The following is a 17,734-nucleotide window of genomic DNA, read 5'->3' as shown; positions in this document are numbered from 1 at the left end:
TTTTGTAGCTGCCACAATTTTCCACATCAAGCTCAAAGTTTTGGCAACTTTACTTTAGCTTTTGGGTCATTGTTTTGGCGACTTATGTTCTCAGCGCCGAATTCGCTTCTAATTTACGCGACTTTCGACAACTCAGTCGTACGCCTATATACCAAATAGACACACTGTACCTAGCCGGTTAGCTTCGCTTTTTTCACTCTTCGACACTTCGTTTTCAATATATTTTCGAAGCTTATTTTCATTCTCGGATACAGCTTGATCATACCTACACGGTAATTGATATTTTCCAAACGGCATTACTTTTCTATTCTTTAGATTGCTTCAAAATCGTACCGAGCTACTGAAATTTATGCAAGATCACTTATCGTTAACTCCGGCCCGTAAGAAACGAGTGAATTTAATTTTAAACATTAATTCAGTATAAGCCAGCCTTTGTTACGTCCTAATTTGGGTTCGCAGTTAACTATTGAGAGGAGCCCGTGATCTTAAAGGGAGCGCACCTGCACTGCGAACATTGTATACTCAGTAATCATTTAAATTGCAAATCCAACTGGAATCACGACCGTTTAGCAAGGTTGGACCGCGGCTTATTATCTTACTCTGCAACAACTCTCGAGAAATACATCTTGCCAATGTACTACACTAGAGGAATATCACGCCATTCGGCACATCTAATGCATGTAATATAAATCATTTTATTCAATTAGTCTGTATTCCCCGCGAGGTGGTTTGACGCAAATAAACATTCGACGGTCCGGATTGGGCCGATAAGGTCGAGGATCGAATTCCTTGACGTGGCGGTAGTTGAATCATTTAAATCGAACCCCTATCGATGCAAAATAAGATAAATTAAATCGTTCAAATATCAAGATGCACCAAAGTCGAAATCCTTGTTGCTGTGCCGGAAGTGTGAGTGGTCAGGGTAATATCAAGTCCACAACAATATTGTTCGCGGCAATATCAAGTTCCCGCGGTCTTTTGAGTTGACCACTTATCTATGTTCTTCGCCAGAGAAATACAGGGGGAAGGTTTTCGTTTTGAATTATGTTTTGTACTATCACGTAAGGTGATACGTATACGTATGACATCAGCACCGCAATAGAATTCGCAGGGTTTGAAACAGTGAGAATTAACGTTCCGTATTAATACCTATGGGGCTTATACCTGCACCTCGCGGTAATCAAATGGATATACGTTGTACACAACTGAGTTTACGTTCAGGTTGTTCAAGTCGAAAGGATTGTTTAATTTACGGAATCAATTAAACGAATGCAAGCGAGGCATCCTCTGATCTTTCTTTCCGTTATACATGCAAATATATATATATATATATATATATATATATATATATATATATATATATATATATATATATATATATATATTTAAGTTATAAGCGTGACTCTTATAACTTAAAAGGGTTGCGGAAATAATAATTCCTGAGTCTCAACGACTTGGGTTGATGTAGAAACGATACTAGAACATTATATTAACATCAATTACAAATAATTACATAAATAATAACAAAAATAATTATAACACTTATAGTCACCTAAATCAACAACAATGTCGGTTTTGACGATCGGGATTATAGGCTTAGTTGACAATGAAAAGAATAAGTTTACAATATAATTTACAATATATTTTACTGAGTATCCACTATAACACTAGTGGATGTCTCGAGCGCCTGTCAATCACTTCCCTCTCTCCCGAGGCGATGATTCCGCGATGGTCACTCTTGGTTATCCTTTCCGTAACCCGTTCAGCGTGTTTGTTGTTTTTCAGAGATAAGTTTGGGTAAACAGGCCACAAACTTACATATATATATATATATATATATATATATATTGTTTTAACATATATTGTTTTTATTTTGGCACGTTTGGGATCCCGAATTAACCCTTTCGCGTAGTAACGACTACCGAGCCCGAATGCAAAAGTATAAAGCGTTACGTGACGACTTGAATACCTTGTATCCCTTGCTGTGAACCTCTGAGCAGGGGTCTAGACAATCGAGAGTGACAAGAGGCAGAAGAGTTTTCAAACAAGCAGAAGTACAATCGTTCGACTGAAATTATAACGAAGCATCAACATAAATGTACATACATGTTTGTAAAAAGTATTCCTATACCCGCTCTGATTGGGATATCATTGAAAGGGGAAAAGTAATTGAGGGAGGCCTCAACGATCGCTTCATTAGCAGATTGCTCAACCGGAAATTCAAGTTTGTTTGTTCGTCTTGGATGGGAGCGCCTGCAAAGGAGTGCCCGGGTGCCTCTAGCTCTTACCAGTCTCCGGGCTGCATCGTTTGACGCGCCATGCCCCCAAGCACCTAGAAATTTATCACCGTCAACTTGAGGACAAATCCTGGCATCCATTTCAAACGAGGTGAAAAATAAACCAACGCAACGAAATGATATGATATTGCTTGAAACCGTTTGGAAAGACTGCTCACCGAACATATATATTGTTATACATTGTACCGAATTTCACCTGAACTTGTTTTGTATTTTATATTTTTGAATTTCAATTCACACTCGATTTTGATCTTTGACTTTATTCCCTTGTTACATAATGTACTATCATTTTCCGGTCCGAGCTGACTCTAAACAGCGTAACAAAACTGGGGAAACACATCTGTCCTTGTCAGCGAATGCAATAATATTTTGGGAAAAAGTTACCGCGCGCATTGCACGCGCTCTAGTGGACAACACAGCGGTGAACATTGTTCAGCTTGTGAAAAAGTATTTTTAATTTGATTTAAAAAGAGGTGCGATATTGGATTAAAAATTGAACGATAAGCCGATTATTTCATAATAAATGAGAATCGCACGGCAATGCCGAGCTAATTGTACAATTGAGCTAAAACTAAGCGAATAAATTCGTAGGCGCGATTTGCGAGCGTTTGCCTGACAATGGTCTTCCCTCGACACGTGCCGGGACTCCCCTGATCCCCAATTCACCCCTCCCGATTCTTCGCCAAGCGGACGAATATCCTACATATACGTTATAGGCAGGCCTGCTCCTTTGAAAACTGCTCTCCCTGTGGAGCCCCATTCGCATTCACCCACCGGTCGCACTTCTCCCCAACTCTGCAGTTTGTTCCCGCAGCTTCTGTCGCCCAGCGCCAGTTAGTCATTACGCAATAATCGATATTGCGCTCTTCTATTCCGCCTTCGTGACGAACCGGATATGTACGTTATATCGTACCCAGGCATTTGTACAATATTTATGCGAATCGTCGACACACGGTGAGGAAATATTTCCAATTTATTCCACATCGGAGGGAATAATCGCTAGTATTTATTAACGTGCTGCATTGCATGTGAATACAGCTGCGGTACGTAGTCGATAGATTTCTAAGGAATGCTCATACGCAATAAATCGGGGAAAGATTTTCTGACAAACTGTAACAATGTTAGCTTCGAGGTCAGCCTAGAAGCGGGAATTCCAATTTGTTCAAACGAAGCAACGATAAACTCGAGTTAAACGAACCGACCGTTGATATATTATAACCAGTCACGGTAGCGTAACCTGGCAATGTATTTACGTGTCGTCTTATCCGGTACAGTTTCAAGTTCGTGTACCAATTAAGTTTGGATTATTAACGCTGAAACTATAGCGGGGGCATGGATACAATAAATAACTGACAAAAGTACGGGCACAGAGTGGAATCTCCGGGCTGGACGCAACAATGAACGAGTGAAACGAGAATGCGTATCAAATCTGTGGAAGGTTACGAAAAATTGATTGAATCCTGTAAGATACTTGGACACATATTATACATCGTATACGAGACGGACAACATCCGAGCAGAAGTCGTTATTCCGAACGGACCGAAACTGTACCTACATAACACGTACGTTCTACTAATCGGCTTTGGTTCTTCATGAACGAGATTTACATAACGCGGCGTATCTTCCCACCGCGGTAACCATGGCAACGCACTCGTGGAAAGGGTCGCCTACTTCGGACATTACATGCGGGGTTGGTGCTGAATTAGAGTATACCACCGTGTGGCGTGAATCCACATACTGTTGGATACTGTTGATAGAAAGCCGAGTTTTCGATTTTCGTATACTTTTCCACTTGCCTCGACCAAGACGGATTTACCAAGGGGAAATGGTGGTAATTAGGTCGGATTTCCAACCGGATAAATTGCTCGTCTTGTATTACAGTGCCACAGTCCCAGCGTATACATATACGGTAAAGAATAAGAGCTTCACTCGCGGACAACCCCCGGCACATCGATACATTTTCAGAATCTATGTGTGCATTATATAGCTGTAGCAAAGGTAAAAGGCTTCCCGGCCAACGCGACGTCAGCCCTGCCTAGCCAAGCCTAATGGACTCAACATCGATCCGGTGGGACCGTTTCACACACCGCGGCCGACCAGTCTTCCAAATTCGCCCAGGGTTTCGTCAAATTTTTCAAGAGAGCGATACAGTTCAGTTCAAACTACGCGTGAAATTTTCTTTTCAACGTCTCTGCGCATATAAATAAGGCGTTCGGTCGCATATGTTTTGTTGGTGATCAGCATCGGATATTCGTACCGAGCGATGCGGCGATGGTGGAACAGTGATTGAAACTGTATTTCCGCCAATCAAATCCAAAGTTGGCATCCCCACAAATTCCGATCGATTTTTTTCACACCGAATGAACAGGATGTTCTGGATAAACTCATGGGACATCTACATATATACCTAGATGCAAATATGCAAAACTGTAGCCAGCCGATGTGATGTGATTAAAAATAAAACAATCTAGCGGGTGAGAGGAGAATATCTCTGAATGTCGACTACTTGCGAGGAACCGTATGTTAAGGGCGGGTGAGGCAGCCTAGGGATGGAAGGGGATGGGAGGTTACTCGAGTCACGCTAGTTCGCGTGACCTATAATGACCTGGCGTGACTGGGTGCGTCAACGGATCGTGGTGAAAACTGTATACCTACACGTGTAGGTATTATCGATTGAGCTAATACGAAATGTTGACGAAAAAACTTTGACTCTCTCCACCTTGTGCATCGGTTCGCCAAGGGCTGTGGAAACAGCTTATATATATATATATATATATATATATATATATATATATATATATATATAATATTTACTTACCGTACTTCTGTAATCCACTTTTATGTACTAGTATATAAAGTCTGAAGCTTAACGAAGGCGATGATCCTTTTATGTGTAAAAATTAGAAGAATGTGATCGACTACTTACAGGGGCATGATCGAGCGAAACTCAAATTCTGAAGTTGAGATGCTCTGGAACAGGAATGAAACGATCATTTTTCGGTTGCTACTGACATGAAATAAATTCGTCTCTACCAGAGATTACACAGAATCCTACGCCCGAAGCCTTAGGAATCACGACGATCTTCCGTTTGTATTTTTCAGTCTTGTCACCGGATAACGTAACGAATTCGTTCGTTGCGTGTACCAACACTTAACTACGCGAACGCTACAGAGGCGTCATACCTACGGCATACACGTCTAGTGGTAATTACGGTAGACATACCTACCCTCCCCCCGCCGCCTCTCAGCTGTCGCATCCTATGTCTCGAAAATCAGACACGTGGATTAGAGTAAAAACTTTTTTCCAGAAAAATTTTGAAATTTCGTGCCTTCCGTCGGCCATATTGGATCCACTATTTTTGTGGTTTCAAATTTTCATACGAAACTCGTAGTCGGCGACCTCAAAGACTTCGGTATGAGAAATTTGGCTTTGATCCAATAAAAACTGTCTTCAAATCCGATTCAATCAACGAGCATCGCGTAGTTTCAAAAAATTGGTTTTCCAGCGTAACCACAAGACAGAAATTGAGTATATGCTGGACAACGCAACGTCCACTGTTCATCATCACCATTCATCAGCACCATCACGATGGATGGTTATCGATTAATTTACTCTGAACATCTTGAACAAATCATTTGAACCCACACTTGTGAAATTTGGGTAAATTAGAAGGCCCTTCGGTCTTACTCTGACGAGATATTACTTTCGTCGGGCCAGGTGAGCGTTCAAAGTTTCGTAGTCGCACCCATCTACATCGTTTATGCATTTGACAACGTGTTCATGATGCCACGTAAAGTCCACATCGAGAAACAACCGAGAAAGGAACCACGAGTCGATACAAGGGGTGAATATGACAGACTGTCCAATAGAGAAGAAGAGCTCAAGATAAGTATAACGAAGGCTTACGACAAAATAAGGGCCATCGAATCACAGGGTTAAACTGGAAACCGATTTTACCCTTCGCTATTAACTTGCTTGAATCCGCGAGATGCGACGCACGTGATACCTGACAAACAGCCTCTATAGACGGAAAACTGTCTACATATCTCTTTTACAAATCAAAGTCGCGGAATGACTTTGCCAATGACCCTAAACTAGAAAATTTCCGTCAAATATTGACTCGGACTTGAATTTTTTTTACGAGTACTCAAGCGAAGGGATGCCTATGCGACTATCGGTATAATGTTATTGACAATGAATTGTTTCGCCATTTTCCAGATATCCCCGTTGTTCGGTATACCGGCCTGAATAGCCCTTGCGTTTACACATTTCGGTATCCAAAAGAAACGAGACGTCCTGCAACTAAATTTATATATCTTCGCAAAACTGTTATTTGCCTATACAGAATCCGGTGGTTTTAGGTCAATGTTAAAAGAGCCGCATTGAGAGCCTGCCAGATATCCAATCGCTGACGTACTTGTGAAACTACAAACGGATCTGAAACCACAACCGATCATGATGTTCGACGATTTTTATTTTCTGTTCTCCGCAACTTTTTCACCTCATTAATTTAGCGAACAAGGTAGGGATTGGTCGTACCGTTTGATTATCGGTTGCGGCTAGAGCACATCTATATCCGCATAGGAATACATACGAGAGAAGTTTTGTATGTACATAAACAAAACAAATGTAAATCTGTTTGTACCCCACTGACAAATATTAAAATCTGACCCGATGTCATTGCATCATCTATGCACTCTGTATTGTCCAGTTTATCCATCGGTGGAGATCAATAGATTATCGAGGGAAGAATTTCGCAGCGATTGACAAGGCGTCCAGACGAGCGCATAAATCCCCGCCACGTGTCGACGCATGCGTAGGCATCTGTACCGCGGATTTCACATCTTTACATTATAATAAGAATCAGCCCGGATCGTATGATGCATGCTTGACCGCAATATATGTATAACCAGTGTGTCGAACGCGTCACGATCGAGAATTGTTTGACATCGAGTATATCCCGGTAGACGTGTGAAGCAAGGGCTGCCCTACAAGTCCCGTGATAGGAGGAGAGAAAACTCCGGTACACAAGGGGAATGAACTCGACCCGTGTTATCGACTGAACGCACCAACCTGCATCGGGCTACGTGCTCTCGCCTCGGTGGCATCCGCTCATACTTACACCGTTAAGAAAATTACCAAAGAATCGAAGCATCGTCAAAATAAGTATATCATTTTTGAAGAAGGATGGTGAAAAGGCGAAATATTTTTCCACAGGTGGGCAAATTTTCCCTAATCGCTATTTGCCAAAGCGTACGTCATTCATTGAGAAACGGGGTCTTTCATTCATTTTCAGTAGGCGGTCGAAATTGCCTAATTTTACATTGTTATTTTGCAAAATATCGTATGCAACCGGTGGGCAATGATGATTCCGAGTGAGCGTGAAGCCAGCTAGATATCATACGAATGATACGACGATTCTGTGAGGTGTATAAGGCAACAGTCAGCGATATTTTTCAGCTCCCATCAAATTTTCTCTACTGTGCGGAATTGTATCTGTAAACAAGATGGGAAGTAGAAAGATTTTACAGTTAGGGCGTCAGGGCAATCCGATGAGCCAGAAATGGAAAGAAATGATTCTCTTCCACGTTGTATGAACTTTCAATGCCAAATCAATATCCTGTGGCAGGGTACGCAGTCACGGTATATCCACTTTCCCTACATATTTAATATTATCAATACCCCAACAGGGTGCACTGGCCTGAGCCAGCCGGAGAATACATAAACGGCAAGGACGGGTTTCGATCACGGTTAAGGATGAAAGAATAAAGAAAGATAAGGTGAGGTGAGGTTGAGAGGACGGATAGGCGGATTCATTTATGGGGGAAAGTAAAAGAGAGACAGAGATAGGGAGAGGGATGGGCGGGGATGGTCAGGAAGGGTGGATGAGGAAAACGGTGTCGAGGGTTCTGGATGCTATTACAGGGGTTCCGTGTTTGAACCGTACCTGCGGCTGTCTACAAGGGAGAGGATACACTTCATACGCTTCGCGGTACAGCAACAGTGGTGGAAAATGCCTAGAACGTGTTGTTGAGTACTACGTAGAGAGCAGTTTTGGAATAAAACGGAGACAAACACTTGGGGTTGAAAACAGCAACGGAAATACAAAACACATCTTCGCGATAATACAAGAGAAACACAATGCCGCTGAACGGTTTGAATCACAATGATTTTGTAAAGACATCGGGCGAGTTCCCAGCCGATGCCAAGTCGTTTTAATTAATATGCCATCTATCGTTGCCATGTTCAATATGCCGGATTGTCTAGCTATCCTTCTACAATCATTAGTACGTGGTTGAGGTAAACGTTCAGGTATATTTCTCGGTAAAGTGTACTCTGTGTACGCAGGCAGGTGTAAATACTCTCGGCATACGTATGTATACTATAACCTATCTACTTATCAGCCAGCCTCGTACCGTGTCACTTCTTTTACTTGACACGCTTTTACCATGCACAGAATTTTCGTTCGTAACTGAGATAACTAACCAATGAATCCTTTCTTCTCGGAGGAACAGGGTTCCAGTGCCTCGTTTGATTCTCCAGACCTTCTGCTTTTCTGCACGTCAAGGGTTATTTTTTTTATTTTTTACATTCGTTATACGCGGAATAATTACATTTGTTACTTTCCTCGATTTTTTCAATACCTTCAAAGGCAACGTTCTTCAACGTTCAACGTTAAATTTCTCAAAATTTAATCATCCAAATGAAATGGGTTCTCGACGAATGTAAATAATTACACGACGACGTTGTCCCAAGCATAGCCCTGGATATGCCTATTTATTCGAATACAGATCTACAATCTACATAATTCAATCAAGGTATATACTTGGATGTTGAAATTATGCTAAAGAAGGAACCAGGTTCTCGGCATATTACAGAAAATATCACCAAATTTCACGACACGCGTAGGGATAAAGTTCGGCTCCGATATAACCCGTAGGGTCTGTGACTAATCTGTCTGAACGTGATACCGTAATTGTTACCGCAAATGGATTTTTCATGTTTCTCTTAACAATCAGGGGGAGAAGAGATTTCTACGAGGGCAGTCTCAATTTCCTGATCACAGTAACGGGAGTAAATAGAAATCTCGGGACATTTATGCGACTACGTTATTTATATACAAGATGCGAAATAACGATCTCCATTGAGTAAAAAAGATGAACGGGTAATGGAAAAAAAAAAGGTAATGACAATTGATTACGGAACGAAACTAGAAGTATAGCTGATAAGCTTGGATATGAAGGCCCGATTAAATTTCCTACTTCTTTTAAGCGATATCCAACATTGATTTGATCTGCTATGAATATCAGCTTCTTCATATAATTCCTGTAAGAGAATACCGGCGATACAAAGAATTAAAGACTTGCATACAATGGATTTTTTGTGTTTGGTATAATGATTATTATCGGTAATGGAGTTTGCAAAATGTGAAATAATTATTGCTAGAACACGATCGCAGCTGTCCATCAGTTTTCCGGATGTGCAATTTGATCGTACAATCATAATTTTTTGAATTTCTTCGCGTGAAATTCGAATGTTTCCAAGAACGCTGGCTAAGTTCTTTGAGAGTGAAATCGTCCAGGTGAGCAGACTCCGCACTAATTGGGGAAAATTGGATTCGTATAATTATAGTGGCTCGTGCAATTACACTAACGACGGTACGCAGTTCTGAGAGAAAATGAAGTCACAGACTCGCAGAAACGTTATGGTGTTGGCGGGTTGCCTAGGGGCAAAATTCCTGGGGTGAGATATTTTCTCTGCCTCGCTTTAATCCATTCCTTGCCAAGTAGACCTCAATTACGACAACTGGCGGCAAGGAATATGCTACCGCGTTAATCTCCACATGCATGCGGATATAACGAGACAACTATCAAAGTCATGATACGTACTACAACATACGCCGACAGATTAAATAGTTCTTCACTGCCGTGGACGTGCTCTTCTTTAATCAATGAAATTGTCATTATCGATGGGAAGGAGATAAAACCTTTCAAGAGTCCTTCCAAATCATTGACATTATTTAGTTCCATTAGGACGATATTATCTCTAAATCGGCGAGTTTACCATCAAGTGCATTGTTCAATCCGTTTGGCATACATTTTTGGTCGAAGTTTGTTGGAATTTTTACAGGCGACAATATACTTTATTTGATGCAAGTTATTAAATTGCAAATTGTCTCGCGAATCACACGGCCAAAAAATCATCTGCCTTCGAAGTGAAGTGACACGTTAGCCGTGTATGGTAATTGAAAAATTTAATGGCACTTTGAATTACGCCAAAGTGATGAAAATAGCTCAGGAATAATCTCGTAAACGAATGAAGGGCTATTGAAAATATAAAAAAAAATAAATAAATACACTTCCGCCGTCATGACTTTTCGTGGTAGAATAATCGGAAATCTACATAGGTACACGCTAGTGCGCAATAACGTTGATTGAAATCAAAATATTCATTTTCCGAAATCATGTGTACCTTTAAATACGATCAATTAACGCCCATAACTCACCAGACTGAGAATGCTTCTGCCCCATACATCGTAGAATCCTTTATTGGTTTGCTCTTAAACACAAGAGGCTGAACTGCAGGCTCGACACTTGTCCTTTGTTTTTAATACGCAACGAGGGATGGTATCGAATGGAGACGACATTAAATAAAAATAACTCGGTAATCGAAAGAGCAAGTATAAAATATCTTCATTCTTCGTTGCACCGCGACGACACATGAAAAGATAATTAATTGCACAATCAATCAAAATACTTGTACAGTTCGAATACGAGTACAGATACTAAGAATCTCACAATGCTTCTAAACATCAGCTTCAACCTTCAAAGTGGTAAATAATTCACGATCGTGTTTACAGATGTCTTAGCCACACCAAGGTTATAATTCAGCATGATTCGCGAGAGCATCCCTCACCGATTATACCGCAGTGACGGAGAATATTGACGATTGTGCAAGAGATACGAAGCAAACGCGTCCGAGGGACGCGGGCGTCGCGACGGCACTGGAGTTGGCGTGCACCCCACCACCATACCCACACCGCCGGACGCCATGACTCGACGAGTGAGCGGGTTGTTTCTCTACAGAGGGCTGAATTCGACGTTACGGGGTCGGCCAAAATGAATGAGTTCCATTTACGCACTTGTCCGCGTTCTACTCCGCATTTCAAGACCAACGCGTACCTTACCACAATTATAAATGCGGTTCTACGCTTACCGCTGCAAACCGCTGTATTTAATCGATTATTGTCCACGATTTCTAATTACTGCAGAAAAATGCTATACGCAAATGTCACCGTTGGGAGTAACAGGTTCGTTAAATTGAATGTAGGTATGCGCGGGTTTGCCATCGTCGAAAATCAATCATGCTTAAAGAATAGAGGAGATAGGCTCAAAAGCATTGGCCACGTTCCGTTGTATCAATAGGAATGTGGGTTGCTCGTTATACGGTAATCTCAACTTTTCTTACAGCTACTTATCTATGACGATGTCAATTAGTCAATCGAATCGCAGCTCAACATCTTGATCATAAAATTTCCGGTGCCTACTAACGTCCTGTCTGCTTAATTAGAAATTACATCATCGATCCGAAGAAGCAGCAAAAAGTAGTTACATCCTTTCGAATCCCACCCGCCGGGGATGTCTGGTGAACTCTGTCTTATACTCGGGCCGATCCAAGTGTTGCGTGACTCGTGTTGCCCTAATCCCCGAGGGGGGGGATCGACCCGATGTATCGAGTATGTCCTCCGTATACAGTTTCCGGGAGTTAATCAAGTCTCTATTCTCGCCGAAATGAAATTGATAAAATGATCCCATCCAGTATCACTATTGAGAAAGGCTTATCTCCGTAATAAAAATATGAGAAATTTTTTAACACAGGACTTGGGCTTTTTAATATTGACACTCTGGAGACACGTATCTGGCCTTTCTTAACAGTGGCCGTCGCTGTGCCAATTAGTAAAGTGTCTGATATGTGGGAACAAACTTGGAACACGATCGTTAATGATCTCAGGATTCCCACGATTGATCATGTGTCAACGTATCAAGTGTAATGTAAGTGATATCGATAAGAACAGATCAACTATTGACTATTGCTAATGGAATTATGCGCATCACTATATCTTGAGTCAACGAAGAGTATTATATCTAAATGCGTACAAAAATCTGATACCATTTTTCGCGAACACCTGCGTACATGAGAATTCAAACAAGTAAACACATATCAGATTTTTCTGTATCGTTTAAATTTACGGGAGCAGGAGTATCGATTTTCGAAGTGCATCGTCTATGTATGCCGAAGATGCGATTTCAAACAAGCATACATACAATGAGCGATTGATTAGCCATATCGTATCAAAGAGAGCCGGCTATTGCGGGGAGGGTTGATTGAGGAGGATTGCTGAAGAAAGTCAGCCAGGGGTATCTTTTGAAGCAAGCGACAGAGTGCCGCGAGCGTGAAGGTAATAGCAGGACCCTGCATTAACTGATTCGCCAACGGTAGGTTTCTGTACAGGAAGCACCTCGCATCGTGCCTCGCTTAGTTGTGCCGACCTTCCCAGCTCGGTAACGTCCCATTTGTAATGACGCTGTCTTGAGCGATCTTCAGTCAACGCGGGGATTGTCTGACACAAAAACGTGTTCACTTGATTGAAAAAATCGTGAAAATTACAGGCATAGTCCATCTGCGAAAAAATTACCCCCGTAAGCATGCGTATATATTATGCATGTATACTTGACAGAAGTGTATCACGATGTATGATTCATTCCTTGTTATTTTTTTTCCCTCTTTACGAAGAGCCAACTGCAGGGGAAACCGTGACGAATTCTACGATCGGGGCAACTTGCGCAAATAGCATGCATCCAAGTTGAATGGAAAATATACGGGAACTGTAATCCCGCCAACAAATGCTATGGTGGTTCTTTCTTGCAGGAGACAGGTATTCGGACAAGGCGTAAACGATAGAGTACATTTCGGTGAGTACAATTTTAAACTTATATACTTTTGGAATTATCAATATCTTCTCCCGAAATCGATAAACTCATTCATTTTCATTCCATGATTTCGTTGAATCGAATGATCGGTACTGCACCAGAGACTTACGATGTCACCCCTGTTGAACGATCGTTTGAAGTGTGCCTACCATTTCAATCTCTGTTGGCATGATATGCGGTCGATTGACTTGATTTTTATTTGCCGAACACTGCATCACACCACACTGCAATCACCAGATTGTGAATTGGCAACGTGTCATATAGTGTTTCATTGTGACGGTTCGAACGCCGAAGTAAACGAGTTTCATGCAGAACGTATTGTATGATGGACGGGCGTTTTACGCTGCTGATGACGTACGGATCACCAGCCAATTCTTTGTATAATTGACACCCGCACTGCAACTTTTATCTTTTTTAACGGTGTCATGCTGCATACCATCTTGTCTTACTCACATTGACGGGAGAATGCGATTAATCCATTGTTTGCGAATCCTGGCTGCTCGTCGCTGTCACCGGAGCCACGTTGCCTACATACCATTGTATTACTCCCCCAGAGAAGGAGATCTGTCACCTTCCCCTACGGCTGTAAGACGTCGGAACGCAGTTTAAAAATGTACGCAATTCCTTACACCATTGATACAATATCGGACAACAATTTGACATGCGTACAACTTGAAGAAAACATCTCTTATTGTCAGATGAATTTGAGACTGGCAAGTCAACAGCCCAGTCAAGTATTATTCGTCGATTCGTCTGGTCCGGATAATTCCATTATTATTTTGTGTTGTCGCTCTTCATATTCCGTACTCCTTATTTTTTTGTTCTCTACTAATTCCTTTTGGATTCTTGGGTTGTGATTGTTATTTACGTATTTTTACTGCTACGGCGATCCCATCGTATGCGAATACACCGTACAACATCGTGATAACCAAGCCTGTATGATAAAAAAAATTATGGAATGTGCAACAATTGAGCAAGCTCACCAGGAGTTGGAATATTAGCACTCTTGTTGTTGTGCATAATTTCCATTTCGCTTATATCGCCTAGATATAACGCTAATACTGCTCTCATGTCATACCACTGTGTTAATGAAGATCGCATCTTGTGTGCTCTAGCTATCGTATTATGTAGAGATCGGACTCTGGTCTCCATGTAGAAACGGAACGCGGTTTACAGTTAGTCGACTGCGTGATGTGTGGCAGTTCTGCAAGTACATTTCGGAACACAGCCATGGTTCGAGTTGATGACAAACGTCAGTTTAGCCAACATCTAGGTTGCCCCATACATAACCTAAACGGGTGTCGAGACCGAATGTAATGGTTGGGTTATCCCATTCTTATTTGAGTTTTGCAAACCAAAAACTAAGATCCCGATTGTGTGATTAATAAATCGGACGCGACATCAAAAAAACAAAAAAAAAAAAATTATGCTTTCAACAACGAATTCACTCTTTCGGGGTATTAGCATAGCCAGAGTATGTAAACCCAACATAATTCTGACAATACTTTTATCGAAATTTAAATTCGTAGTCTGCATAAAAAAAAAAAATAAATAAATCAGACTGATTGCGTTGGTGAATGTCTCAGAGAATTCTATTAACTTGGTTTAAATAATGTTTGTTTTTTGCAGGACACTGTGCGTATCCTTTCGATCAAACCGAAGATCCCGCATCGGTACAGTTCCTCGACTCCGATGAACACGATCGTCATGTTCGTCCCTCAACAAGAGGTTAGAACAATTGTTTCCGTCATCTTGCGCAATATGCGCATCGTATAGCAGTTATTGATAGAGGCATACAAGTAATGTCAGCAAATAAATATGTTCAGTTTTAATTGTATAGTATCATTTTCATTAGGCATGGATCGTAGAGAGGATGGGGAAATTTCACAGAATCTTGGAGCCAGGAGTTAATCTTCTAATTCCTGTAATAGACCGAGTGAAGTACGTGCAGAGTCTAAAAGAAATTGCAATCGATGTTCCCAAACAAAGCGCAATCACGCTAGGTAGTACTGATACGTTACTTTCAGCAGTTCCATAAAACAACAACCACACAGCTCGGTGATTTATCGCAACCTAGCAAACTGAAACAAGCCAGGAAATTCTGATCTACATGCAAAGTTGTTCGAACCTCGCCTCAACTGTAGCACCATACCTATCTGCTTATCATTTTAATGATTCTATCGCCAACTATTACTCAGTATTATCAAGTCATGAATAACTTTTCAGATAATGTCAACTTAAACATTGACGGCGTCTTGTATTTGAGAGTGAACGACCCGTATCTGGCATCTTACGGAGTTGAGGATCCTGAGTTTGCAATCGTTCAGCTGGGGCAAACAACAATGAGATCGGAACTAGGCAAAATATCGCTAGATAAAGTGTTCAGAGAAAGAGAGGGACTCAACGTTTCCATTGTAGAAAGTATAAACAAGGCCAGCGAAGCCTGGGGAATAACTTGCCTTCGTTATGAAATTCGTGAGTAAAGTTCTTTCTACCCGTCAGTCGCAGTAGCACCGACAGGTCGCATTTGAAGTCAACTTTTTTACCAACTATCTCAAATGCGACACACAATTAATTCTCTTTCAGGCGACATTAAACTACCAGTGAGAGTACAAGAAGCCATGCAAATGCAGGTAGAAGCAGAGAGAAAGAAAAGGGCTGCTATATTGGAATCTGAGGGTACGAGAGAAGCTGACATAAATGTTGCAGAGGGAAAACGTCAGGCCAGAATCCTCGCGTCTGGTAATTTTGAGTACCATGTTTTTTTTTTTTTTCTCGAAAATTATTCCAACTGCTGCATACAAGCGTTGAGACATCCAATGATTTTTCATTCATTTACATCTTCATCTTTACCGAGTGAAGCAATACTTGTAGCTATTCAGGTTAATCTGGCTGTTGTAATAATCATTTCGTTCATGTTTCAAATACAAAATCCAAATGACCAGAGGCTGAGAAACAGGAACAAATCAACAAGGCGAACGGCGAAGCAGCGGCTATGTTAGCTGTCGCGGAGGCGAGAGCCAAAGGTTTACAGGTTGTTGCCGGATCTTTGGGTTTGGAAAATGGCAGAAATGCCGCATCGTTCAGCATCGCCGAGCAATACGTTCGTGCATTCAACAAACTAGCCAAAACTAACAACACTATGATCTTACCGAGCAACCCTGCCGATGTTCCCAACATTGTTGGACAGGTATGTACACTAAATTACGTCCGATCTTCCAAGTTATTATTCAAGTGTTACGATGATTGCACTCGTCAAAGTTGATGATACATACTCTATTTTGCCACATTTCAACTAGCATGAAATTAACCTACTCTTCTGGTACTATATAGGCGATGGCGATATACCAGCATATTGCACCCCGTCCACAAACACCGGACGATCCAGCACCGCAATTTAAGTCGAAAATCCCGCTCACCGTTGATACTCCGGATAACGCTTATGAATATTTTAGCGATAAAGAGGAGCTGGAGAAGCATAGAAATTCTACCAGTAAGAATTCGCAAATATTGTAAAAGTTTTCATTACAAAGTAAATAAATAAAAATTGAAAATGTAAAAATATTGAATAGTAGATCAAAAGCGATTGATTGGAAACCCTGAGAAAATTTTACAGACATAATAAGGGCAAACTGGATTAACATGAATAAGCTTGTACACTTCATTTCAAACAGTGTGCATTTTAAGCGAACACGCTTGAACTTGTTTCAGAGACACTCTGTAAAAAAAAAATTTCAAAACTGGTGTACAATCTTGTAGGAAGAATATTGAAAGTAATTCATCAATTTTCATCAATACTTTCAAGCCTAATCTCCGATCTTGAGATTAAAAGAGGCTCCTCGTTCATTTAAATGGATCGCTGAGCTTAATAATATTGGAGAAGTTGCATAGATCGCAAAATCCTAACTCCAATCAGGTGGATGAGAAATGAATTGAATGGCATTGCCTAGTAATGCTTCCGAGTAAAAATTCACTGGACGTGTAGGATGGAATTCAGTTACCTGTGACAAATCAGCCATCAAATTATGCGATATGCATGACCAGGCCACAGTTGGTTACAAAGAACCTGTATCATGAGGCTATTGTTAATACGTAAGTAATGTACAGGATGTTAAGCAATCAAGTTTGTGCTTCATTTCCATACTGGGCGTTTCGTAATCTCGCTGACCATATTTTATCGTATTCATTCGAGTTGTTGCAAAATATTTTCAATGGCGCCCAAGAATATATATTCCCATAGCTACAGAAACTTTGTTCAAAGAATTTTATGACAGTTACGTTATTTATCTGGAATTGAGAAACACTCGACGAGTACTGTATGGGATAATGTCAAAAACACAATACGTCAAAGCAATCGCAAATAATACAATTTGAGCAAATATCCATTTCTATGACTGGATGTTCACAATTATTTTAACGCAAATGTTTCACCAGCGTAACTCTCC

At 41.0% G+C, this 17,734-nt stretch overlaps 2 protein-coding genes across 9 annotated transcripts in view; one reads left to right on the top strand and one right to left on the bottom strand.

Annotated features, from left to right (window-relative positions):
• Window positions 1–14,472, bottom strand: part of LOC124185937 — a 30,153-nt gene extending 15,681 nt beyond the window's left edge. For 2 of the 7 annotated variants that reach the window (XM_046577171.1, XM_046577177.1), the window contains exon 1: window positions 10,805–11,290. The gene's annotated coding sequence lies outside the window, so the exon portion shown is untranslated. Of the gene's footprint in view, window positions 1–7,827; window positions 7,850–10,804; window positions 11,291–13,742; window positions 13,873–13,950 lie in introns of those variants that run through there. The other 5 variants (XM_046577175.1, XM_046577172.1, XM_046577174.1 and 2 more) reach the window with 5 other exon arrangements.
• Window positions 12,859–16,853, top strand: LOC124185940 (stomatin-like protein 2, mitochondrial). 2 transcript variants are annotated; one of them, XM_046577184.1, is made up of 8 exons: window positions 12,859–12,998; window positions 13,093–13,271; window positions 14,919–15,017; window positions 15,145–15,292; window positions 15,516–15,764; window positions 15,876–16,031; window positions 16,235–16,479; window positions 16,623–16,853. In XM_046577184.1, exons 3-8 carry the CDS (start codon window positions 14,982–14,984, stop codon window positions 16,803–16,805), a joined length of 1,017 nt encoding a protein of 338 aa, XP_046433140.1. In that variant the 5' UTR covers window positions 12,859–12,998; window positions 13,093–13,271; window positions 14,919–14,981; the 3' UTR covers window positions 16,806–16,853. The 2 variants fall into 2 exon arrangements, with proteins under 2 accessions (XP_046433140.1, XP_046433139.1); XM_046577183.1 differs by lacking the exons at window positions 12,859–12,998; window positions 13,093–13,271 and adding an exon at window positions 14,510–14,763.
• Window positions 16,854–17,734: the final 881 nt, after the last annotated feature.

Source organism: Neodiprion fabricii, chromosome 7, assembly GCF_021155785.1.
Source record: "Neodiprion fabricii isolate iyNeoFabr1 chromosome 7, iyNeoFabr1.1, whole genome shotgun sequence".
In the NCBI taxonomy this organism is placed as follows: Eukaryota; Metazoa; Arthropoda; class Insecta; order Hymenoptera; family Diprionidae; genus Neodiprion; species Neodiprion fabricii.
Note: the sequence above shows the minus strand (reverse complement) of the source record. Positions and strands in the feature narration are given on the sequence as shown.